At 36.3% G+C, this 26,706-nt stretch overlaps 1 protein-coding gene across 1 annotated transcript in view; it reads left to right on the top strand.

Moving 5' to 3' along the window:
- The first annotated feature begins 3,180 nt into the window (after positions 1–3,180).
- Positions 3,181–26,706, top strand: part of LOC111595856 (roundabout homolog 2) — a 50,286-nt gene continuing 26,760 nt past the window's right edge. Inside the window, exons 1-2 of the mRNA XM_030223366.1 lie at positions 3,181–3,331; positions 24,548–24,741. Coding sequence (XP_030079226.1) covers positions 3,214–3,331; positions 24,548–24,741 — 312 coding nt within the window. The 5' untranslated portion in view covers positions 3,181–3,213. The remainder of the gene's footprint in view (positions 3,332–24,547; positions 24,742–26,706) is intronic.

Genomic DNA, 26,706 nt, shown 5'->3' with positions numbered 1-26,706 from the left:
CACCCTCTTATATGGAACTTCCTTGACTGGGTCGTCCACCGTAATTTTTCTCTATCTTTTCGCTTTTGTAGCTCAAGCCATAGTTAAAGGAAAGCAAAAGCTGCGAAACGAAAAAGTGAAGAAAATGAATGGAAAATCAGTTCCTGACCTCAGGTTTGTTATTTTTCTTGCCAGCACTTTAAAGCCACTGCATAGAGATGGGTGTGTGGGGTGGGAGCTTGGTAAAATAGCAATTAATGTGGATTTGAAGTTTCTACCTGCTATAATCGGAAATAATTGAAGAAAATAGACGAGCAACATGAAAAGAAAAAAGCAAAGCAAAGCAAAGCACAAAAAAAAGGAAAAAAAATAAAGAAAAACTCTGAGAAATGTGCATAGCTCAGGGAGCTCTCCCTTCGACTCTGTCTCCTTGAAGGATGTGTTTGTACGTGTAATTTGTAACGTTTTAATTGTTGTTTATGTAGCTGCAGGCAGATAGCAACCTCCACCACTTTGAAGAGGGCCAGTAGAACTCTGATTAGCTTGGCTTGGTTCGTTCGTGGGCTTTTAAAACGCAACCACAAGCCGCTGGGGCTAATTTTGATTGTGGTTCTTGTGCTTGACATAATGGAAATGACATTAGATTCCAATTAACTGGGCCAAGCATGTGGGTATATCAATTGAATCAGCTATCCACGAGGGCATTGAGCGGGGCTTTAAGAATGATGTGAACGGCTAGAAATGTGAGAATCGAGAAGTGATGCTAAAGCTAGAAAAGTGTGACACTTAGAGGGATAAGGTTGATACAAATCATATATATATCAATGGCTACAATTTAACCTTTCCTTTGAGATACTTTAAAGTAGGATTTTTAAATATAATTAAAATTTAATATAATTTAAACCATTTTAATTATATACGCTAAAGTTAAATAAAATAAATAGTTTGTTTATAAATATAAATATTAATATTAATTATTATTTTTTTATATAAAATGTATAATTTTATTATTTGTTTTGATATTAATATTAATTACTAAACAAAAATATATTTCTAAAAATTCACAAAGTACTAGAAAAACCTTTTTATAATTTTTTATGTTTTAAAGTATTATTACTTTTTGGTTTTATTTTTACTTATTTATTATTTAATTATATTTAATTTTTTTGTGTATCTTACATTTATTTAATTCTTATTTTATTGTATATTTTATTTTATTTTGCCAAACCTCATTTTATTATTTATTTTTATTTCAAGTTAAATATATACTCAACCCACATGCATTGGTATCTAACGGTTTTTCGTCACCCACATATTTTCAAAAATGCCACTCGTTACTTTTGCAAAAAATTTCTCTCTTTTTCTGTTTCCTCCTCTCTGAGTAAGAAAATGTGCTCAGGATTTTATGATTTGTCAGCGCTGAGAGCAACGGAATTTGAAGAACTCCGAACTCCGAAAAATCACATTGTGTTACTCTAGGAGCCAATGCGCAGACTCAACAATTCGCCTAAAGCCGGCTGAATTCAGCAACAAATGTTGTTTATGCTCGTCGTTGATAATAAACAAACCGAAACGTGCCAGCTAATAGGGTATACAGGAAGTAATAACTGCTGATAAGGAAACTGTATTATATATACGTGAACAATTTTTACCGGATGAATAGGAAATTTAAATTTTAAAATTTTTTATATCTTAAGCTGAGCTGAATAATTAATAATAACTGTTGAAAGAGAATATATTAAATGTATGTAAGTCCATGGTATCGAGCTTAGCTGCTTGACTGAGACACCTAACCAAAAATAAGTTTTATAAATATTGAAAAATTTCGTTTTTGAGAATCTTTTCAAGAAGACAAACAAACTGAAAGAAAATTGACAATGGAATCTTTTATGTAAATTATGTAGACTTTTTTGAATTAGTTTAGAAGGGTTTTAAGCGAACAAAATATATAAATAATAAAGATTTAATTATTTGTTGATTAGATGAACCTAAGAGCTATTATGTTTATAAGTAGATTAAACATATTTAATTTAATTTAAAAAAACTACAAGTAAATTTTAAATATTTTTTTTTTTTGATTTTTGTAGAATTTATTTTATTATGTATAAATCATATTTGAATTATTTTTTTTCTATAAGTCTTTCTCTTAAAAAGTTATATTTAATATTTGCTGAATATATATTTTTATATTTCCTTTTTATTTATTTTTAAATATAGTTAATTAATTAATTAGTGTTGATTTATTTTTTTTTATATATTTTTCCAATATTAATTTGATAAATTTCAAGAATTTAAATCCAAAAATAACCAAACTTCATATAAATAATTCGATTTTATAATATTTAAAATAATTTATATTTCATAAATTGTTAAATAATGTAGCGAAATTTCATTTTTTCAAATTTTGGTAATTAGAGGAAGTTTCTTGCCCGCCGAACAGCTGATTTGTTTGCTGCTCGGACTCCGAATGTTGCATGCCGCACGAAGCGAACGAAACGAAGTTGGAAAAACTCACCACTGGGCGGACGGCAGCTTGGGGGGGTGTGGCGGTCAGGCAAGCAGATAGGCAGGCAGGCATAACTGTAAACTGTTGTCCCGTTGGCATTCAGTTGAGTTTTGGTTACTGCCGCCAACGGTTAACGGTTTTGGAGCATGCCACGCGCCTAGAGGCTGCCATATGCCACTTGCCGCACGGCAAACAGACAGAAGACAAAATAAGCAAAGCTAAGCAAAGCTAAGCAAAGCAAAACAAACATAAACAAACCATTTTTTGGCAACGTTTCGTTCTGGCAGTTCGGTTTTGTGTGTGTGTGAGAGTAGAAGTGTTTCTCTGTGTGTATTTTAATTATTTAATTTGCGAGGCGTCGCAAACATGCGAAACTCAATTGGCCACCAGGTGGTAGCCGCAAGATTTTGGTGGCTAACGGAAACGCAAAAGCAAACGGAAACGGAAGCATTTAAGCAAAGTGCCTGCACACACACTCCCCCTCTCAATATATACGTGTGCGATGCGTGTGTGTGTGTGGCTGAGTGTGTGTAAAATGCTGAGCGTCTTGTAAATGCCGGCCAGTTGCAAGCTTGCAGCTGAAACTTGCAATAAAAATTGAATACGAATACTTGTAAAACGAAAAATACAAAAAGCAAAAAATATATAAAAAGGAGAGAAAAGAAAAACCTCATATCCTTGGCGATCCTTTGTGCCGCTCTATGTGTGTGTGTGCGGCAAGCAAATAAATGCTTTTGCAACGCTTTTTTAGCCATTTTATCTCGAGTCGAAATACTGTAAAAAATTGTAAAATGGATTTACGTTTCGTATTCATCGTTATACTGCTGAAGTGGACCTATGCACAAGGTAAGACCATGCTCCAAGTGCTTTCACTGTATATGCGAGTGTGTGGGTGTCTGTATGCGTGTGGTTAGTGTGTGTTTGCTTGGGCATTCTGTTTGTGCAGCAGCTGCTGAAGTGCAGTTTCTCACATTTGTTGAAGTGCTGCTGCAATTGCAAATATGCCATAGAAAATGCCTCATATGAGTATTTGTTATATATATATATATGCACACAACTGTGTGTGTGTGTGGCACAGTAATGAGGTGCATTTAGCTGAGGTAACAGACCGACTGGCCTCCAAGAGTATGCGAGTCTATGGCAAAAGTTTTGCCATCGAAAAAGAAACTTTTGAAACGCACAGCATTTTATTCTCTCTTTTTTCGTATTATTATTGATGCTGGTGCTACAGGTGAAAGGCGCTAAGGTGTTGCCAAGTGCTAGCATAGTCAAATGTATGCTCAAGTGTTGCTAACAGCATGAATATTTCTACAGCGAAAAAATCTGAAATATTGTCAAACAAATTTAAGGATTTAAGAGCATAGAAATGTTGAACATTTATGAATTATAGAACGTTTGAGAGTATTTTGTAATATTTAATTTGAATATCAAATCTATAAAATATTTTTTAAATACATTTAATTAATATTTATTTAATTAATTGTATAATATTTTGAAAATCAATCTTATAAATATGTATTTTTTATTTTTTTTTTAGTAAATAAATTTCAGAAATATTTTATATTAAATATTAAAATATTAATACTAAAGAAAATAAAGTACAAATTTAAAAAATATGTAAAATATGAAATATAAATTTAATTTCAATTAAATATTTTTTTTATACTTTCTAAAATTCATTTCTGAAATAGTATGCAAATATTTGCTTAAAGGTTTTTAGACTTAATCCCATATATTTATATATATATATATATGCCAAAAAAAACATATGCTCTTCAGAACATTTTCTGACAGAATATTAATTGATTCTTAATGCTTTCGTATTCCCTACTCATAAATAAATAACAAGATTTTCATGTTAATTCAACTTTTCATCTTTCCATATGTCTTGCATCAGAACGAAGCAAAACTACTCAACTAAGTTCCGCTTCTAATTATATTTGCTTTAAGTAACTAGTCAAGTATTTAAGTTACAGTTATGAGCTAATGTATTGATTAACTGTCTTAGAAAGCAGATCTTTCCTCCGCCAACTCCGTCTCTTTCTCTGTCTTTCTCATAGTTAGGTTTTATTTAACATTCATTTACTTGCGCTCAAATAAACTTATTTGCTTGCTTTTCATACGAAAAACTTTTGCCAGCCACAAAACAATTTCCGCACTCAGTTTTCTTGGGCTGCCACGCCCCTCTCGGGCCAGTATGCCCTTGCCAACCCACTCGCTGCCTAACAACTCAAACAAATTAGGCAAAAGGAGCAAGAACAGAAAAGAAAAAAATCGAAACAAGCTACCCATCGGAGTGGCAGCCGGAGTTAGGGCCCGCGGGCCAACCAAATTATGAATGAGTTTTTTTGTTTGGTCTCGTATCTCTTTTTTGTCGGCCCGTTGCATAAAATATGCGCATTTAATAAGCCCCAAAATGAATACGTATATATAAATATGGAGTCCGCTTGTGCGCTACCCGAGAGCCATGTTAATAGTACGCTCTTCGCGCATCAAGTGAACCAAAATGAATCGAACAAAAAAACGGAAATGAAGCGACATGAAACAAAAGCGTTTTGCCGCACATTTGTTGCAATCATATCACACATCATATAAATATAAAAACATTTAAAATACCCTGTAAGTTTTGTAACTATTTTATGACGATAGCAGAACCTATGACAAAATTTATATGGGTTTAGCTTCATACTCATACTTCATACTCACAAGAGACATTTACAAAGTAGAACTTTTGATTTGTTTGGCATTCATTTGACATTATTTAGTTGGCAAGCTTATTGCCTTACTGCTCGGTTTTGAGTAAGAAATAATTAGGAATTTCAGTTTCCAAGGAGCTGGTATTTGCGTTTAGAAACTATATTTCATATCAGCTTTTATAGTTAAGTCAGTTCAACACTTGCCTTTCAGTAAAGTAAACACTTAGATACTTATGCCAATACATTTAGATACTATCATATATATTTCTTTCTGAGCTTTTACTGTTTCACTTATAATTTCATTTATATTAAAATTAAATACAAAATAATAATAATTGTTATTCAATTTTTTTTAGTATTTAAAATGAATAAAGATAGTTTTTCAGACCGTTTCATAGTTCTTATTTAATTTTTTACTATTTGTTTTAGAGCTCTAAGATATAGTTACTAGCCAGACTAGATAGAGTTACTAACTGACTTTGTCACTGAAGCACTGCCAACACAACATTCAAAGGCAAGCCAGGAGCTTAAACCTCAAAACCGTGCCTTAACTCTTATATCTATTCGCTTTGTATATGCATATATTGAAAAGCAAACATTCAATTTATTTTACAGCATATCTGTTGGTCGATCAGGAGTCTCTCAATCTGTTTCATCTACGTTTTTCATTATTTTTGTAGTTTCATGCATGTAAAACGAATTCAATTGAATAATATCCTGTCATTTTGTGTGGGCAGCTACCGCCTCGACTCGTTTGGCATGTCAAATTTTTATCAGAGTCGCGAAAAATTCGCCATGGAGCGGTAAATAAATAAATCGCAGTTAAAAGCACACACACACACACATGCAGCGCTTCGAAGTATGCAATAAATTGTTGTTTCGGCAAATTTATTGGCATTTTAGTGGCAGCAGCTCGCAACATCAAATAAAGCAAATTAAATGCGCTTCCGCTTTGCTTTTATATTTTTATTTTTATTCATTTTTCTTTGTATTATTTGTATTATTATTTTCTGCTGCCAAGTTGCCTTGTGCTTAATTTATAAATTATTCATTTGGCAGCAGACATTGGGCCCAATTATCATTTACATTGCATGCGAAACAAAGTTCACTGTTGCCAGCTCCGCTTTCAGCAGAAGTTCGCCTAAAAGTAGGCTATAGCACACATTCGACCCGTTGGCGCTGGCCAAATTAATTTCTGTGCGTGTGTATGAGTGTCTCGGCTCGCTCTCTCTCGCTTTCTCATACTCTTGTTATGCTTTGCTGTTGTTGTTGTGTCTTGTGCCTTGCGGCTGGCATAAATTTATTTGGCAAAAACTTTCGCAGACCGGAATATTAATGAGTATTTAACCTAAATTGTTGCCTTTGATAAGTGGCATGAAATGTGGCCACGCCCACCTCCATCTGACCCTCATTTAATGGTATCAATGCGCCACAGACAGCTAACTCACAGCACACATATAGCACCATGTCTATGTGTGTGTTAAATTACTTTAAAAAAGGGTTACAATTATTTTATATGGCTAAAGTTGAGCACCTAATAAGATTTTTGTTTGCTAAATAAAAGACGGAGTATTACTCTGCCATCTTTAATATATTTACCTTGTTATTTCCGTAATGGGCCCTAAAAATATTTTGCTGCCAGTTATCCCTTTTTGTCTGCCACTAAATTTGGGATGAAATGCGAAATTTGTTACGAATTTCTGTACTAGAAAAGGTATTCGAAGCAAATAAGTTAATAAACAATGCACTACAGTTCATTAGAGAAATGAATGGATAAATTGAAGGTGAATTAATTAAAAGAGTGTGAAAGAATTGAAGGAAATATTTTAATATTTTAATATTCAGTTTATATAAAGAAATTATGGCTGATTAAATGTATTCAACATTTTTTTTTAACTTAAAAAATTTGCCCAATTTTTAAAAAAAATTATTTTATTATTTATGTTTAATAAATCTTATTTTCAGTTAATTATTTATAATATATATATATATATATATATATATTTTTTTTTATTTATTTGAAGCCAACAATTTTCTGCAGCTATAGAACACATTTGCTTTGATAGCTTTTTATAATAGAAGCAAATTAAAATCGCATGGAAATACAGCTCGTCCAAGAGAATATTCAGTTTAAATTGTAAAATATCTATTAAAACTTTTGCGAATTTATAGTTAAGTAATTGAGTAAAGAAAGCTGAGCTCAATTGAAATAAAATGGATGCCTTGCAGCGTTCAATTTTGCTAAAGCATTCAATGCTATTTACCTTAAGGTAATTTTGAATTGCAGACAGGCGAAAATTTTAATTAATTTGTGCATCAGTTCGATGCCTGTCATAATACAAATAGAATAAACACACACAGAGAGAGGGGAAGCGAGAAATTCAAACAAATCATTAGGAGTACGAACATTTATTTATTTATCTAACATATTCTGCGTGTGTGCAAACAAAGGATATGCAGGGTTCTGGGCACAATTATGCTGCGCCACAAATAATAGCAATATTTTGATTAAGTTAATTAAGTGATTTCACTTCTCAGTAACAGCAACAACACCGACAAGAAAAACAATAGCGCAAAGGACAATAAGGACAATGCCTATCAACGGGAATTCGTGTTCCTGTTGGGCTAATCCGGTCGCAGCTTGACATGATTACCCGCTGAGCCTTTGTGTGTTAGGCCACATAAAAACATCATATTTCATGCCATTATGCGCAAAACTAGGCCAACAACAACGGCAACAACAAACAAGCAACAACAACGCGCAATGCCCGCCTAATGAATTACTTTAGTACATTTTGTGTGGCAGCTGCCAAGGCGCAGCCAAAGTTTAGACTGAGCCTCAACATAAAGTGCTTTAAAGGGCAATGCGAATTACAAAAGCAAAACTGAAAATTTTAAAGTCGAGCATTTTAGACTCTTACATACTCTATTAATTTTGCTGTGCTTCAGCTTCATTATGAATTGAACTAATTATTTTTATTTATATTATTTATATTTATTAAAATTTTATATTATTAATTTACATTTATTAAAATTCTTTTCAATCTACAGAATATTTAAATTATATCTGAAGAAAAAAATCGTTTGTTAACAAATATATATTTGTAACAAAATATGATTAATTCTTTAAGCTGATATGAAATATTTGTTAAAAAATCGTAGATTTAATACAAAAAATTTTTCAGACTCTATGATTTGCGATGCTTTGAAGAAAGTAAAATGTTTTCTGCCCAGAATAGAGTTTAATGAGATTGTTGTTAGCTATTCATTAATAATACTTACAAAATAAATTTACAATATAAATATAAAATATTTAAGTAAAATATGATAAATATTAAATAAAATAATGTAAGTTTTAAATAAATATCTGTCTCTTGTTACGTCCATAATGTGTGGAATGGAGCATCATTTGAAAGTATTTTCAAAGTATTTTTATTGCTTTGTAAAAGTTTTGCCTGATATACATAAATTAAATTCAAATTCTTCTCACAATATATATGTAATTATGTAGTATTTATTTATATATTTATTGTATTTTATCCCTTTTTTATTTCTCTTCCATTGCAACTTTTTACGACCCCAATTAAAATCTCTTTTATAAATTGTGTCAAATCTTTGGCCATAATAAGCTCAAATCAAATAACACAAATTGCATCCCTTCCTCTTTGAAGAGAACAGCTTGACATATTTAATATGCCCCATTCAAGAGTTGTAAAATGTGCGAGGGAGTAAAAACGCGGACATAAACAAGTGTTGAACATATTTTTTATGACAACTTTTTGAATATATATAAAGAGATATATATACATATATATAAATATATATATATATTTATATCTTGTGGTTGGCGCCAGCGTAAGTCATAAATCATTAAATGACCTCCAGTCGGAGGGTTTCAAGAATTCATGTCCGTGCTTAAGAATGCGTCGGCCAAGCTGGCTGTCGCGACTGTTCATCCGTCTGGCCGAGGAGCCACTGTAGCTGTCATAGTCGGCGGCAGCTCGCTGTAATTCGTAGCCGCGCGCATTTTTTGAATGTTTACCCTTTTCGACCCTTTGCAGCAAGTGTCATTGACATTTTAATGTGCTAATGAAGATGAGGGCCAGAGAGTCAGAGTTGCGCAGCAATCTGCAGGAGAAGCAGATGCGGAAGAAGAGATGCTAAAATCATTATGAAATTGTTGTAAAAAATAGTCGTGGCATCAGCGCCTTTGACGCGCTCATTATCGTAGAGTGCGGTTTTTAAATATTTTTTATATGAACTTTGCGCTTGTCAAGGACCTGCCCAAGGACTTGCGGTGTTTATGAGTTGTTATGCTTTTATTTAACATCTTCCTTTGTCGCTTCGCTGTCTCTTCTCTCTTTCGCCTGCAGTCAATTATGTCAAAGTTGTCAATTCACGACGAAAATTGCAGGGCTTTAGCGTAAGCAGCTTTTATAACCAGCTGAGTGTAAAGTATAAAAAAAAAAAAAAAAAAATAAAGAAAACTCACAAATATTAAATGTAGGTTATGAATTTATGAGCGAAGTAGTTGAAGTACTCGACGGATTGACAAAGCAACTTGCTTGCTCCCTAACCAGCTGAGTGGAATAACAAAGTGCAATGGGTTTGCTTGCGATTTACGCTCGAGTGGGGCAAGGACTAACTATACTAATAAGCGAAAATGAATGTGAGCTGAGCGCTATACTAAGCCAATTGTCTTTTTCTGTTAGGATATCAGACTGCTATGCTGTATAACAGTGTAGAATACATATATCAATGTATTAATGTATCAATGTATGTACTAAAAGGTCTTCCCTCCTGCATAAAAGTATAACAGTTATGGTCAGACATATAAATGTATAACAGTTTTGGTATTAAACATGTTTTTTTGCTTGCATTATAGTTTTCAGTTCTCAAAAAAGCATAACAGTTTTGCATATATGTATAACAGTTTTTAATAAATTTACTTGTATACTTCGAAGACTTTTATTTCTATACAAAACTGCCCCAGTTAATGCCGGCAGCATTATGGACTGTTAAAAGATATTTACTTATGTATGCAAGTATCGATAGAAACAACTTCTGTATCTGTAGTAATACGTATGAACGTATAACTGTTATAATTATAACAGTTTCACAAAAGACTTATTCTTTGACTGCAATTTATACGTTCTGTTATACTTATATATAGCTATTAAGCGCAATATTTATATGTATGTTAACATAACAGAGTAGACTAGCCCTATATGTTAGCTGTTTATGTTATATAAAATATGCTAAGCTTATGTTAAGGCTGCATCCGCTTAACATAACCTAGCAGATTAAATTTTTTTGATATATTTAATAGCTGTTTAAGCTGCGTAACTCTCTCCTTCTCTCCCTCTTGGAGCTCTAACACCAGAGTTCGCTGTTATCTTCGACTTATCTATGCCCACTCTCTAAAGTATATGAAAGTATTATGTTATGCTCAAATAACAGATTGATTGAATCTTTTCTATAAATACTCGTTAGCCAATGCCAAATAACCCTTCGAACTATATATTATATTTTTTGCTTAAATAAATATATAAAATACATAAAAATATCGATTTCAACTAGGCCCACTTAGCAGAGAGTTAAATATTCCTTTTCCAGCATCAATAAATTCTCATATTTCCCATATATCATATTTTAATGGCCAGCTTTAACAGTCTCAATATGAGAACGCTTTATGAACCACTTATTCCACTTGCACAACCAGCAAAAAAGCAACAAACAAACTTCAATTTTAAATGCCAAGAGCAAACCCTTTGCTTATGAGCCTACAAAGATACATATATATATATATATATATATATATATATATATATATATTTATGACTTTACGGCAACGGGTCATAATTTGTGCCAACTCATTGCCTTTTAGGCCTTTTGGCCGGCAAATCTCGGCAAGGCCGCCAAAGAGCGCAACAGCCTGTTAAAGGACGCAAAGGATACGCGTCCAAGTTCCAGTCGAAGGCTCGTTTTTTTAGCTGTGCTCAGCTGTTGCCTGCATAATTTATCAATGTCAGCAGGCGTTGATGATGAACGCGAACGAAATGTCAGGCCAACAGATTGGACTTTCGCCCGCCTCGCCACTCCACTTCTGCTTTGTCCTGACAATTTCTATTGATAGGCCTGTTGGACATTTCGACCGGCAGAGCGTAAGGAAAAGACCATAAAACTTGAGCTTTTTAACAAGCAAGACGGACAGGCTGCTTTTGAAAGGAAGCTGGGGCGCAAGGACATGCCGGACTTGACTTTGTGTGCGTGAACTCACCTTTTCTTTACTTCGCAGCTTTGTCTGAATGGACATTTTATATTTATTAAAAAAAGAGAAGAAAGAAAATTCGCTATGTAGGGAATCCCTCGTAATAGGCATCCGGTCATAAAAACATGAATTGTGCCTCTTAGCAGCAAATCCAATTGGGCATAAATCGGCTTTGTTGTCCTGCCAAACACATGAGCACACGCACAAAGGACGCACGGCGGCTGCTTGGCAAATTTAATGGCATTTCTCCTCGGCGCCGACTCGAGCTTTATTTTATGTACATTTAAGCACAATGCGCTTATTGACTTAATGACAAATGTTGTTGGCCATCAATGCGGTCGCAAGGACTCGCCTGCTCACCAATGGATAATTGGCAAAGTGCTTCAGTTTGTGCCTATGCTGCGATCTTATAAGAAATGCAGCTGCAAATTGCATTGCGGCTGTCATCAGCAGCAGCTGCAGCATCAGCTGCTCCCTCCGCTTGCCTTGGAAGTTAACATTTCAGCTCTCGAGTCTGCCTGCTAGCTATTTTTTCAAGGATGTTTACAAATTTACAACACGAAAGTGAATTTTCTTTCAATTTTGTTGTGCTGCCTGTTTGTCAGGAGCAGCAGCAAGGACTCGCGCTGAGTCCCGTCAAGTCGAGTCCTGTCGACTCAAGTCTGCGTCTGCATCTTCCTCAACTTTGCCCCTCTGCTCTCTTATTCTTGCCTGCCTGCCTGCCAGGCAGGATGCGCGCCTAAGTAGTTTTTGTATAATTGCACTCGTCATTGTCGTCCTTGTCGACATGCTTGTCCTCCTGCCATGCCCCCGAGGCAACAGCAACAGCAACAGCAACAGCAACGGCAACAGCAGCAGCAACAACAACAACAACAGCAATTAAGGATTGTTAACAAGCGCACTTTTCAACTTTGCTCGCGGCTGTTGCACTTCAAAGGTGTGCGCCTGCCACGCCCATTTCGAACGACACTCAGACCCCCTACCGAACAGCCCCTTTCACTATTTGTTAAACCATCTGCGGGCAGCTTTGTGCATGATTTGAGCAGCATCGTTTGCACTCGATACTCTATCTATGGAGAGAAAGTATAGAGAGATGAGATATGAATGATTATTCGAATTTTTGAGTAAGAGAAATGGAACATGGAGAGAAAGAGACAGAGATAGAGAGAGAGACAGAGAGGAAAAGTAAAAGGTGAGAGGAAGAAGGCAAAATGATGCTGAGCGATGGAACAAGGGAGATAAAGGGAAAGACAGAGGGAGAAATGAGAGAGAGGCAGTGAGAGACACATAGAAGGATGTGAGAGAGAGAGAGAGGGAGAGAGAGAGAGAGTGGAAGAGGAAAAGAGAGATATAGGCAGAAGCAGTGAGCAATAGAAAGAGGGAGAGGAAGAAAATTAATATGAGAGAAGAATGAAAGAGATGTGAACAGAGAGCGAGAAAGTAAGATTGTTTGATGAAAAAAAAGATAGATACAGAGAAAAATAAGGAAAAGATACATACCCCAAAAAAAGAAAAGTCAGAGAGAAAGAGAGAGAGACTGAAAGAGAGAGACAGAATGGGAGAGTTGAACACAGTGGATAAAGCGTGATGGAGTAGAGCATCTACAAAAGTCTTAAGCATAACTTTTAGACTTTTTTGCAACTGAATTGAGATATTTAAAATTTATAGAAAACTCGAAACCAATCTCTAAGTCATGTTCACTCTTGTATAATGCATGTGCAGAGTATCTCAAGCTGAACTAGTTGAGCTATCTAGAAGATACAGCAGACGCATTCTTAATTAAGGCTTGATTGACAAGGCTCTCGTCGCACACACTTAAAAAACAATTTGTAGTTGAGTGTAGGCAGGCGCATAATTAAACAAATCTGAAAATAATTGAAACTTTGCCTCGTAAATCCCAGACATAAACACACAGGCAAATATATGCACATATACATATATATATATATATGGAGATATGCATACACATATCTGCTAAACTATCCAAGCAAGTTGTTGTTTAGCTTAAAAATTCCCATGTTGACAATTAAGTTAGCAACAAAACAACAACAGCAATGAGACACGCAACCCTTGGCAATGCGAAAGGGACAATGAGCGTTGACAACCACCCAGCCACCCAGCCACCCACACATGGCGACGGCTAAAAACTGGTTTCTGGTTTCGTTTGGCTGGTGTGGAACAACCCTAATTTGCTTTTAATAACTTCATAGGCCAAATCAGAGAAGGGGCAGACAGATGCCTTAAAAGTGTCCTTTTTGCTTATTGTGAACTAAATACACAAAAGCGTTAATTTCGATTTTGCTTAACGAGGGTTAAAAAAACAGCTTAGAGGCTAACTGTGCGTATACGCGATATCGATAACGATAATTAGACATGCAGACAGGTTGCGAGGCGCTCAGGTGCGAAATTCAATTTGCCAGCCAAGCAGCGAAAAAAAAGTGGTAAGAGGCAAGGAGGAAGGGGCAGAGGGAATACCCCTGCCACAACACATGTCGTGCATGCCTAAGTGTGCGTGTGCGTGTGCGTGTGTGTGCGCCTGGTACTTGTGTTTTTTGGGCAGTGTATATCAAGTGCTGCGGCTGCATGACTGAGTGACTTTTCTGTCAAACGGAAGAGGATGCTGGCTGCTGGCTGCAGAGAAAGGGGCGAGCAGCAGGCAGCAGGCAGCTGGAGCTCAAGTGTGTGGCAGTCGCATTCAATGCTGACGCATTTCATGAAGAGCAATGCGAGAAATCGAAAAGACACAAACACACACACACACGCACACACAGACGAAAACTCCTTTTCTTTCGTTTGCTCTCTGCTCAACTGTGATTTCCATGTGTGAGTCGGAGATCCTTCGCCTGCTTTTGACAGTCGTTTTGCAAACATGTCGAAGCCATTAAGACAATCATGCGTTTAGCCTGCTTCTCTTAGCATTTTTTTTAAGTAGAAGAAGAATGTGACTTTTTTTAGCAGGTTTCATTCCCAGTTTTTCCATTGCCCAACTCGTTTCATTTCGCTTTATTTTTGCTTTTTTTCGCAGTGTTTTGTTTTTGAAAAATGGCTGTCGCATCACTTCTATTGTATTTTTGAAGTGTGTGTTGTGTCTGTGTGTGTTGGGTGTTTGTCACAAAGATTTATGTGTTGCAATTTACACACACACGGACAGGGAGACAGACAGACAGACGCACAAAGCAGTAGACAAAACAAAAAGCCGAGTTGAACGTTTGTTTGACGCTTACATCGAGTGGAAGGCACCCAAAGTGGTTTTTCAACCGAAGGTGTCGCGGGACAGCGAGAGTAGGAGAAAGATGGCGAAGCGGGAAAGAGAAGTCGCTAAAGTGCTTACTGTATAGCTGACCAAATAGCACTCTTTGTGCTGCATGGCATAGAATTCTTTCCTGCTGATGGCCATAACTCAACAGGGCTAAGCATGGCCGTTAATGATCTATTCAGGGCTTACACAAATTAAGCCGCTAACCAGAGAACTGAACTTTTGAAAATACAATTGAAATTTAAATAACAGAGTTAAGTTTATGATTGACTGCTAATACAACGAGCCATGAGAAGAGTGATGAATATGAATTTTATTTAACTTAATTAACTCATTATATAATTGTAAATAGAGCAAACGAGATGTAAGATGATGTAATTAATATAATGTGCAACTGGTTAATAGATAAAAATTTAACATAACTAAAACATAACATAACATGTATTTGATATATATATAACAGATTGTGCCACATTATTACTTAACATAACAAACTATAAACAAAGCATGTTAAATCATAACATAACATTTCATTAACATTCATAACATATAATAACATATCATAGCTTAACATAGCAGAACATTTTATTGAATTCAATTTCACAATATAACATTTATTACTATATTATATAACATTCCATATGACTTTTCATAACATAACAGAAGAGTTCATAACATAACATAGCATATAACACAACAACATAGCATAACATTTCATAATATAACTTAACATATTATGACATAACACTTATTGACATAACATTTAATTTGATAACTTAGCATAGCATAACATAACAGAAAATTGTATAACAATATATTTCGCAGTATAACATTCATATGCATAACATTTCATATGATAAAATTTTACAACATAACATTATATAGCATAACATTTCATAACATAACTTAACATATTATGACATAACATTTAATTAAATTTCACAACACAACATTTAATAGCATAACATTTCATAACATAATATTTCATGACATTACATAGCATTTCGTAACATAACATTAACATAATAATTAAAGAACTCATCTAAAAGAATGTTAATGAAAGCCTAACATAGGCTAGCCTCGTACATTAACAGATGCTGTCATAAGAATGTGAAAACAAATATTTGACTGAACTTTATTGGACTCTTTGAATGAGGCTTAAAGCAAGCAATTTAGTTCCGGGCATAATAAATATTCTTTCATGGAAATTTTCATTTTAATGTTATAGTCTGCAAGTAGAGGCCAAGCTGTTAAGGCTCTGTTATTTACCAAATGTACAATATCTAAATTCTATAAAAACTTCAGTAACTACACTTCATTTTAAACCCCAACTTTTATCACTCACATTAAGCTGAAAAATATGATTCAATGAAATTTGTAATGCCAAAGTCAAAACTTAATTCAAATTTATGAATATGGAAAACTAAATTGACTTTTGAGTGCATAGTAAATAGGAAAGTGAAGAATGTAAATCGACAATATTTAACGAGTGCAGTGAATAGCCACGCCCACTGCCATTAAAACGCCCACAAAAAGCTAAACCTATTGCAGCATAAAAAGCTGAGAGACCATAAAAAGCAACAGCAGCAACAACTAGCATCGAGTGTAGCTACCCCCTAATGAATGGTTGGGCAGGGCACAAGTTAAAAAGTAAAACCCAGCGACAACAACAATGGGGGAGGGCGTTGGGTGCTTGGGCTCGAATGACTATAACGACAGATTGAACCCTTCGCTTTTAATGCAATTAAGTTTAATTGAAAATTTTCACTCCAAATTATGAGACGAACGTGTTGTTTTGGGACGGACCAAAGGATCGAAAGAGGTAGAGGGCGAGAGAGAGGGAAAGAGGGAGAGACACCCCCGCAATCAGGCAGATGGAAATTAACATGCACACCCACACATAGTCACATAGTCACACAGGGTATAGCTATGCAGAAGCGTGTCCTTTGGTGCTTTGCACGTACTGCCTGCCAAAATGGGAATGAGTGAAAGCAATCAAGCGTCCAAATCACTAGCCGAAAAACCGAAGGCAGCTCAAAGTTTGCTTTGATGCGAACGAGAGGGACAGAGCGAGCGAGAGAGCTGCCGGCTCGTCCAGGACTTTATTACAAAACAAACAAGCCGAAACAGGAGCTGGAGCTGGAGCTGGAGGCTGCAGGACGCTGCCTTCAGCTCAACAGTTCCTTTTCCACTTTTACCAGCGCTGGGGCCGGCTCGTCCTCGCCTGCCCACTCGGCATTTAACTTATCTTTTATCTTGATTGCTGTTGACGATGACAAGGATAATGATGATGATGGCGTTAGCGTCGGCATTGGCGCCCACCAACGCTGTCCCCTGATTTTCGCTCACCTGCTCCACTCGCCCCCACCTGGATGTTAGGTTATCTGTTTATACAAGCGAATGCCGCTTGATTTTAATTAGCATTTGACACAGCTGCTTGACACGAACAACAACTGAGCTCAGGTGATGCAGCTGGTTCGCCCCGTATTCGCAGCTGCTTAATGAGCCATCGCACAACTGGAATTTCAAATGTCCCCGACGTGCAAATAAAAATATCGTATAGCTGCCAGCAAAACTTTCATGTGCCCAGCCGTAACATTTTACGCTTCACAAACTTTTGTTGCCAAATAGCTCGAAAAGTATCACCAAATATATGCAGGGAAAAAAACTATTTGAATGCATGGAATCTGAATACGCTTTCCAAATTAAAAAGCATTCGAAGTCTCTGCAGAAGGCAGTTGGAAATTTTGTCGTTCTATGTAGACTTAAATATGTTAAACTCTTTATGAATGTTAAGCTTCTTAAATGACAACTGTTTGACCCGCGTAGTTATGAAACTATAGCCCAAATATCACTGTTGATATTTTTTAGTGTAGAGATTTCATTGTAAAGCTGTAAAGTGGTTGGGACTTATTTTTGGAGGCTCGATTCTTACAACGAAAATTTAATAGTGACTTAACAGCTGCACAGACTTTATTATAAAAACATGATTGTGGAAACTTGATGACAGAAATGTGCTTGTGGAGAGTTGAATTGGGAACTTGATGTATGACATTTGCTTGGCTACACTTAATTGCAGCAACTGAAACCCATCTGTGGAGACTCGATTTTGGATCTGTGTGAAACTGAAGTGTGTAGAGATTGTGTTGTGGAGACTTAGCTGAGAAAACTTGATTGGGAAGCGAAGATCTTGTGAAAACGCGACTGTAGAAACTTGATTGAGCACACACGAGTTTGGAGAATTATTTGTGGAGACTTGATTGATCGATAGTTGAAGCTTGAATGTGGAAGCTCAATTGAGAAGACGAGCCGGAACTATATAGTGGAGATTTCATTAAGGAAACTAGATTGCGCAGAATTACTTATGGAAACTTAAAATTGAGGACTTCATTAATTGAGAAGACATTATTGAAAAGCCTCGACTATGCAGTGAAGAATCAATTGTGGAGACTTCAGCAAGAAGACTGGATTCGGAATGGTTGATTATGGATTGATAATGATTAAGGAGACTTCTTTATGGAGTCTCCATTGTATCTTTGAATTTAAAAGACTGTAGAGACAAGAGTTTGTAGACTTGAATGTCGCAATTGCAGACAATTATTTGTGAAACATGGGAAGAATTGAGTGTGGAGACTGAAGATTATACAATTATGGAGACTGGAGATTATATAAAGGTGGAGACTTAAAGGCAAAGACCCAACTGTGTGTGGGGAACTCGAGTTGGGATATTTAACTATTCGCAATAGAGGCAGAAGACTTGAGAGTGGAGAGTTTGTGCGCTGTGTAGACTTAAGATAAGATTCACGAAAAGTCAGCGCTGCTGAAGATAAGTAAACTCAATTTAAGTAGCTTCCCCAAGTCACATCGAATTAAACCACAATTTCATAATACCCAGCGGCGCTCAGGTACTGTACCTATGTAAACACTTTCGCACACACACGTCGATCCAGTTACACACACACTTACACCTCCAGATACATCGTGTATATGTGGATTTTTAGCGTTCAATGCGCTGTGCCGGAAAACCGAATGTGAAAAGTTTGCATTCGAGAGAAATATGTGTGTGCAGATGTGCGGATGGGTGGTTGCAGTGGGAGTGGTGCTGGTGGTGCACTAAGCTAGCGTCAAGGCTGCAACTTTTTTGGGCACATATACTTAGTTATAGCAACGTATTCGACATGTGTTTGCTTGCTTTTTGGAAGGTGGCGCAGGTGGTTTACGAGTATGTGGAACAGCCTGGCTGAGTGACTGACTGACTGACTGCATGAGTGAGTGGGCATTTGCTGTGGATATATGTGAGTAAAACCAAATACAAGTTTCAGCTGCTACGAATGTCTAAAAGTATTTGCACATTTGGCCCTGGGCGGGGCATTGCATTTGGCATTGTAATGCATTTAGTGGGCGAGCGTGGGCCAAAGTTTAGACACAACTCTATGGCTGGGTGAGCATCCCACATTGAAGTGTGTCAATGCAAATGTGTGTGTGTGAGAGAGTGTGTGTGTGTGTGCTCAGTCTCTCGTGTGTTTTGAATTATTTATATTACTTGCACTTTATATGCAGCCTGCTAGCGAGGCAACGAGTCAAACAGACAGTTTTCCTCTGTGAAAATGTTTTTCAAATGCTCTGTGTGTATTTGAGTGTGTGTGTGTTTGTGGAAAAGCATTTGCAAGTGACATTGAGTTTGATGCCAATGCATCGTTTAGCTCTGCTCTTTGCATTTATTGCAATTCGCAGTTCGCAGCCACAAAAATCTTTGACTCCTCGGCATGCTTACAATGTGAATTGAGAACTGGGCGTGGCAGCTGAAATTGGTAAGAGTGTCAAATACAAACATCCCCGAAAATTGTGACTAGTCGAAAAGCAATTCATTTGAAAAACTTCTGAGTCATTGTCAAGAGTCGAACCCTGGCCACGCTGCCTCTACCCCTTGCTTCTTGGAGCGTGTAAAAAAGTGAAACAAAAGCACAAATTTTAGTTCTAAATGTTACAATTTATTGCCAAGTTGTTTTTTCTGTTTGTTGGGAGGTTTTTCGGTTGCCTTTGCCTCGTTATGATTCATAACTAAACAGAAAGTTTTCACAACATCCCCGGAAACAATTTGCTGCACACGAAGCATTTACAAACTTCAATTTCCATTCATTTCGGCTGTTGTTCCAAGGGTGTTGCCCATTCAAAAGAAACGAAATTCACAATTTCCAACGAAAATGAAGGCGACAATGTAATTTTTGGCTGTCCAGCTATAAATGTACATATGTATATATAAATATGCATAACATATTTTAGTTGCTTGAAATTTGAAGTAGGGTAAAAGCTGTTTGGATTATGGCAAAGAACAAGTGTTCAGTTAACAAATATGATAATATTAAATGTATTTAAATTTAAATATATGTATACATATATATATATATATTTATTTATATACAAATTTTATTTATATATATATTTTTTTTATATATATAATTTTTATTTTCATTTTCATGCAAATCAGTTTTTTATAATTTATTATACAATTAGTTTAAAATCATATCAAAGTAATATTTATAAAAATGTCTAAAAATATATAAAAAAAATTTAAAAATTTGTTTAATAAGCTTTTAATTTTTTTTTAATTTTTTTTGAACATTTTTATTATTTATATATTTTTTTTTAAAATTTAGGTAAATTAAAAATAGAGAAAAATAAAGCGCCATTGATTTTTATGGCAAGAGCTTGATGAAGTAATTCATATATTAAATTAATATAAATTAATATTAAGCAGTTCATCCATAGTTCATTGTCTGACTTTTGAACAGATTGAATTTTAAATTTATTTAACAAGAATCTTGATTAAGGAAAGACTCGTTAGTCTGTTAATATGTAGTTCACTAATATGGCTGATAAATTCTATAAGTTATATACACAAATCTATATTATATTCTAGAGCTTAGAAGTATTTCATTTGTCAGTTTGTTGACATTGCAACTTTTTAAAAACTGTTGTAAAACTGATTGCAGTTGCCGTTGCCATTGCCATTGCCGTTGCTCTAAAAGTGTGCGTGTGCATTTAATGAAACGAGTCGCAACTAAATAATTCAATTAGTAAACTAGAAAACTGAATTCAGAAAACTCACACAGGCCATAGCCCAGAGGCCTACTAATTTAGTTTTAATTGCATGCCGAAGCCTTTACCCTATATACGGCATGTAAAAGGAGTTGCTCTACTATAAATATCGTACATATATATATGTGTGGGTATGCATATATGCTGCTGCTGCCGCTGCTGGGCAGGCATACAAAGAATGTAACAACATAGGGGAAAATGCACGAAATTTGCATAAATTGCTAAAACGACAAAGGCATTTCCAAGCGCTTATGCAAAATGCAAAACTGCCAAAGGAAAAGCAACGCAAAAAAAAGTCGAAGCAGCAAGCCCTAGACGAAGACGAAGCCAAGACGAAGACGTTCCATAAGTCCCGTCGAGTGCTCGACCCTGGTTAAGGCGCAAAAATGCCTGAAGTGCATTTCTGAGTGCAGTTTTCGGTCTCTCCAGTTGCGAAAACTGGGTTTCACTTAACAAGCAAAATATTTGCAGCAATTTCCTTAAACATTTTCTTTTAGCTACACCACATGCGAGCCAATGTGACTGTGTGTGTGTGTGTGCAATTTGCATGGCTGCTTTTGTTTGTTGCCTGGCGGCTAAGAAACAAGAAAAATATATATACATATAGATATATATATATATATATATGTCTAACGATATATGGCTAGTAAGCCAAACAGCTTTCGCTCGCTCACTTGGATCATCAATCAAGGAGTTCGCTTTGGATTGTTGCTTTAATTAGGGCGCTGCTAATTGTTTTAGTAGCATACTTTCGAGCACACACAGACGCAGCTCTCTGGCACTCGAGATACGAAAATTGTGTTACGACGAGCATGTTGTAGCTGTTGCACGTCCAATGCGATAATTAAATTCTGTGCCATAATTTATGTGCTGCAACAGCAGCTGCTGCCGCTGCTAAGCAAATTTATCTAGTGGGCGGCCAAGCTGCTATTTTTGGCTTGTGTGTCGAGGAAAGTAGAGAAAATAGTTGCTTGCCATATGAAAAGTAATTTCACTGAGTTAATGTCCACTCAACTCTAACTTAACTTAACTTTAATGTTGGCTTAAGAGCCATGACTTGAGCTGCAACTGTGATAAGAATTAGACTTAACTGAACATATATTTTCTAAATTTTCTGTCTTTTTGCTGCTACAAACTCACCAAGTGCTTATATTAGCAATGTGTGCTTACTCTTAAGAACACTTAATAATGCTTTTTGCATAGAATTTTATGTTCTGCTGAACATATAAAAGGCATGACAGCATTCAACTCATGGTTAGAGCCACTGTGTGCAAGTCTCTCAGCCGAATGTCTGCCAGCAAGTGTCAAAAATAACACTCAAAAACTTTATTAAACAACACATCTGTTTTTTTTTTCAATTTCAGTTGAAAAGCCCTTTTCTAACCTCACTTTGCCTGCTGCATTAACATGTCGCTTTCACCCTTATCTTTTTAATTGATATTTAAATGCGTATTTTCTGACACAGTGGCTGTTACATCCGTGTTACCAAAAACACACGCAAGCAGCAATAACACCCACTGCCCCACCCCCACCTCCACTCCCAACCCCAGTGTAGTTTGTCATTTATAAACAACAAAAAACCTTTTTTTAGGTGTTGAATATTACCGCAGGGCGCAACAGTCACACAACCGCAAGCCCCAAGCCCGCTCGCTCCTTGGTCAAGCAAAGAAATGTAAACAACGAAACGAAAAAAAAACAACAAAATTCCACGCTTCGGCAACTTTTGGGCCACCCCAAAATAAGAGCCACCCACATGCGACATTTAACCCTCAGAATGTGCGCATTGAACACATTTTGGTTGAACTTCAGTTTCATTTGTCCTTTGCTTAATTTTTTTTCGTTTTGTTTTGCTTGCGTGTTGATTTTCGGGATCCAGTCATGAGTGCCACGCCCGCCCGCCCCTAGAGTATTTTTTTTTTTATATTTTTTCATTGCTAAAATAACATTGACATGCGTCTTGCTCGGCAAGCACCCTACGGCCGGCCAAGCCACATGCAACATGTTCTCGCCGCTTGATTCAGAATTCAGGGTTCGAATCCCAGTTTTCTACTGTCCTCGGCTTTTCCTCTACCCCCAATGCCAATTCGATTTACAGCGTCGACTTTGTGCAGCGTCTGCTGCATGACATGCAACTTTTGCCTCGAGCTGTTGTTGTCATGTTGCAATCAACAGCAGCAGCGGCAGCAGCAATACAAATAACAACAATCCTCTTCTTATTTAATAACGTTTCAATATTCCAACATTCTCTGACATATCAATTTTCAAAACCCGCTTACAGCAACAGCAACAGTTACAGCTGCAGATACATTTATGTATCTCTAAGATATAAATGTATCTATGGCTACAAAACTTTTTGCCACTTGCGTGAGTCGCTGTTGTTGTTGTTGCTGTGTTTGGGGCGTGCGTGTCTGGCAGCAAATTGTTGATATATACGACATGAAAATTGAAATTTATGTTTTTGCAACTGACATATTGCTTATGGCTAAGCATAACGAACTACAATAAAATATAAACTTTATGCTGCTACTGCTTCATCTTTATTTCTGACAAAACTTGGCTGGAAAGCAATTTAAAGATCTGCTTTGTTAGCTTTAAGCGCGATTTCGTTTTAACTTTGCGAGTTGAATTGATATTTGTGGCTTGATGGTCTTAATTGAAATATACTCTTGGAAATTTGTTTATAGGGTATATAGGCTTTTCTGTTTATATATGTAAAAGGCTGGCAGAGCCTTGGAGCCTTAGAGGCATGCAGTGAAATTATAGAAAATATTTATAGTTTATTTATTTATATTTATATATAGAAAGAGCTCTTGCAACTAGCCAAGGGCTTGCTAATGAGCCTGAATCATAGGCGTGACAGACTCCCAATGTCCTACAGCTCTCTGAGATCATCAACTATGAGAGAAGACGACTGCTCGTTGCTCTTCCGAGGCGAGCTGAGTCTGAGTTTGTATTGTAGATCACATATTTATAGTCAGGGTATTTTCTAGTTGTTCACTTCGCTCAATCTTTAAAAACAAATAAGACCTTTTGACAAAATAAATAATATATATATATAATATCTCTAAAACATATTGAAATAAACCAAATTCTCACTCACTCGCACCGTAATATATAAAACATTATTTGCAATTGCTATGGACCAAAAGGCAATGTTTTCGCATGCTATTTATTCGGGCTGGCGCTGTAAATCAAACACAGCCTTTATTTATTTGTCTTTGTCGGAGCGTTCAGTCAGCTGTAACTATGCTAATCCTTTGCTTAGCACAGTTATCTGTGTGTACTACCTGCCATCTCTTTGGGTTAATTTAGCAGTTTTTGCATAAACAAAAAACTACTTAACTACTAAGCTGTGCAGGTTCTGCGGTTCTGCTTCTTTGCCGCATATGCAAATCCGCACAAATTAATTCCGAAATGAAGCTTTGAACGGGCTCTGCCCCCTCCGCCTGCAACTGCCGCACTGCGACAGTTGAATCGCAATTGCAGCTGCAACTTCATTTGCAACGTCAACGGCAATGCGCATTAACATTGTTTTCATTTTGCCAACGAGATCTTTTAACATTTGCCAAATCGCTGACGAGCGCAGCTCTCGACTGACGCAGCGGAAAAAGGAAATGCCCCCGCCTTTCGGCTCCAACGCCCCCGACGCCCACGTCGGCTTGCAATTTGTATAAAAAGCGCTTTAACCTCTTCATTGCTCATTCCAATATCTCATCTTCTTCTTCGTCTCTGTCTCACAGGTTCACATCCGCCGCGAATAGTGGAACATCCCATAGACACGACCGTGCCGCGACACGAACCTGCAACGCTTAATTGCAAGGCAGAGGGCTCGCCCACGCCCACAATTCAATGGTACAAGGATGGCGTACCACTCAAGATACTGCCCGGATCGCATCGCATCACCCTGCCGGCGGGTGGATTGTTTTTCCTCAAGGTAAGTGTGCAAGCCATGCAAATTATGCGCAATTCTGAATGCTCGGGGGAGAGGGAATGGAGAGACTCCCCTGAGAGGGAGAACTTGGAAGATTGAAATGTAGATGTTTATTTAGCAATAGATATATATTTTCATTTATAAGACAGTGTAGATAAATAAATTTAAAAAAAAAATTAAATAAATAAAAATAAAATAAATATATTAAAAAAAAAGTAAATAAATAAAATAAATTAAATTAAATAGTTCAAGGAAGAAAGTTTGTATGTGGAAAAGATTTTCTGATTTAAAGAAGACTAATCTCAAATGTAAAAATATAAAACATTCTAAACTATGAATAGATCTTAATAATAAAATAATTAAAAATTAAAGAAAAATAAAATTAAAATAAAATAAAAGTAAAAGAAAGATAAAATAAAAATAAAATATACAATAAATAAAAATAAAATAAAAGTAAAATAAAAATAATATAAAAATAAATAATAAAAATGATTTGAATATGTAGCTGTATATATTAATAAACTACTAATTAAACAACGAAGTTTGGCTCATAGCCTCGACACTTATATTTGAAGGGAAAAACTTTCTGAAATAAAAAAAAATTGTCTTAAGAGCATTTAAAATATTTAATAAATTTCAAAATAATTTTCTGTGATAAACTTCTGACAATGTTTAGAGTCTTGCCTAGTTCTCTTCTCTAATGAAGATATTTTGTTTAGTTTCTGTAGAAGTGAATTGACTTAATAAGTAAAAAACTTAACAAATTAAAATTTTTTAAACGAGCGAAAGATAGAGAGGGAGAGCGCGGTTAAGCCAGGGCTCATGATGGCTTCAGCCATTGTTTATAGTAAAGAGTTGTGCAGGCGTGCTTCAATTGCCAAGCTCGCAGTTCACACCTCTGCCCACAATAATATGCGCAGATTCCTGTCGAGTTGAGCAGAACGTTGGGCTTTGTATCCTTTTCAGCCAGAGCCAAATGAAATGAGCCTGTGGCATATTTACTTTATTTCGCTGCTTCGCTTACTTATTATTATTTCTGTTATTTTTCAGCTCTTTACTTTTATGATGATTATTTTCTTTTTTTGCGCTCTCGCGCTGCTTGCATAATTATTATTTTTGCTGTCTCCGCGCTTTCAATCATATCTTATGAAAGGTCGGGCAGCTGGTTCATGTTTAAAAATTTTCATTTTGCCAGCTGTTGAGTGATGAGCAAACTAATTGCTTTTATTTTTTTTCTTGCTTATTTTATATATATATATATATATATATATATATATATATATATATAGGAGTGTGTATGTGTGCGCACTCGTAGCTCTGCGAAAATATTTTTGCGAGCATTTCGCTGGAGCGGCCAACAACTTCATTAACGTAAGGTAAACAAACATTAAGAGGGACTCCCAAGGAGTTGAGTCGAATGGGAGATAGGAGCAGTCGAAGCCAAAAGCAGACGTAGCCAGACAAATAAAGACAAACGGAAGCCAGGCTGGCAACGCAGCAAAAGTCAGAGCGCCTGATGAGCTGCCAGCTGTGTGTGTGCGTCTGACTCTCTGTGTGTGTGTATGTGTGTGTGTTGGCTGTGGCAGGCACTTGGACTGAGCACTCAGCAATTTACGACGCAAAAAGCCAACGGCGCGCGCGTTGATTATGCTGATGATGCAGTTGGAGTCGGAGCTGCCTCTGCAGCCAGGACATTTGGGTGCGAGTCCTGGCTGGCAGTTACCGCTCTCAACTGCTGCCTGCCACTTTTCACACTCGATCTGGCTGGCATTCGCATTCGCATTCGCATTCACATTCGCAGTCGCATTCGCATTCGCATTCGCATTTGTGTTTGTCTATTTGTTTATCACTTAAGTGCAAAAAAGGATTCAGGATGCAGGATTGCAGCAATCAGACGCTCTTCCGCTTTCTAAATGTAGCTGCTGCTGCCGCTGCTGCTATTTATTTGTGCTCGCTTTTCATTTGCGT

The sequence above is a fragment of the Drosophila hydei genome, unplaced genomic scaffold (genome assembly GCF_003285905.1).
Source record: "Drosophila hydei strain 15085-1641.00,03,60 unplaced genomic scaffold, DhydRS2 tig00000172-arrow-pilon, whole genome shotgun sequence".
Classification (NCBI taxonomy): Eukaryota; Metazoa; Arthropoda; class Insecta; order Diptera; family Drosophilidae; genus Drosophila; species Drosophila hydei.
Note: the sequence above shows the minus strand (reverse complement) of the source record. Positions and strands in the feature narration are given on the sequence as shown.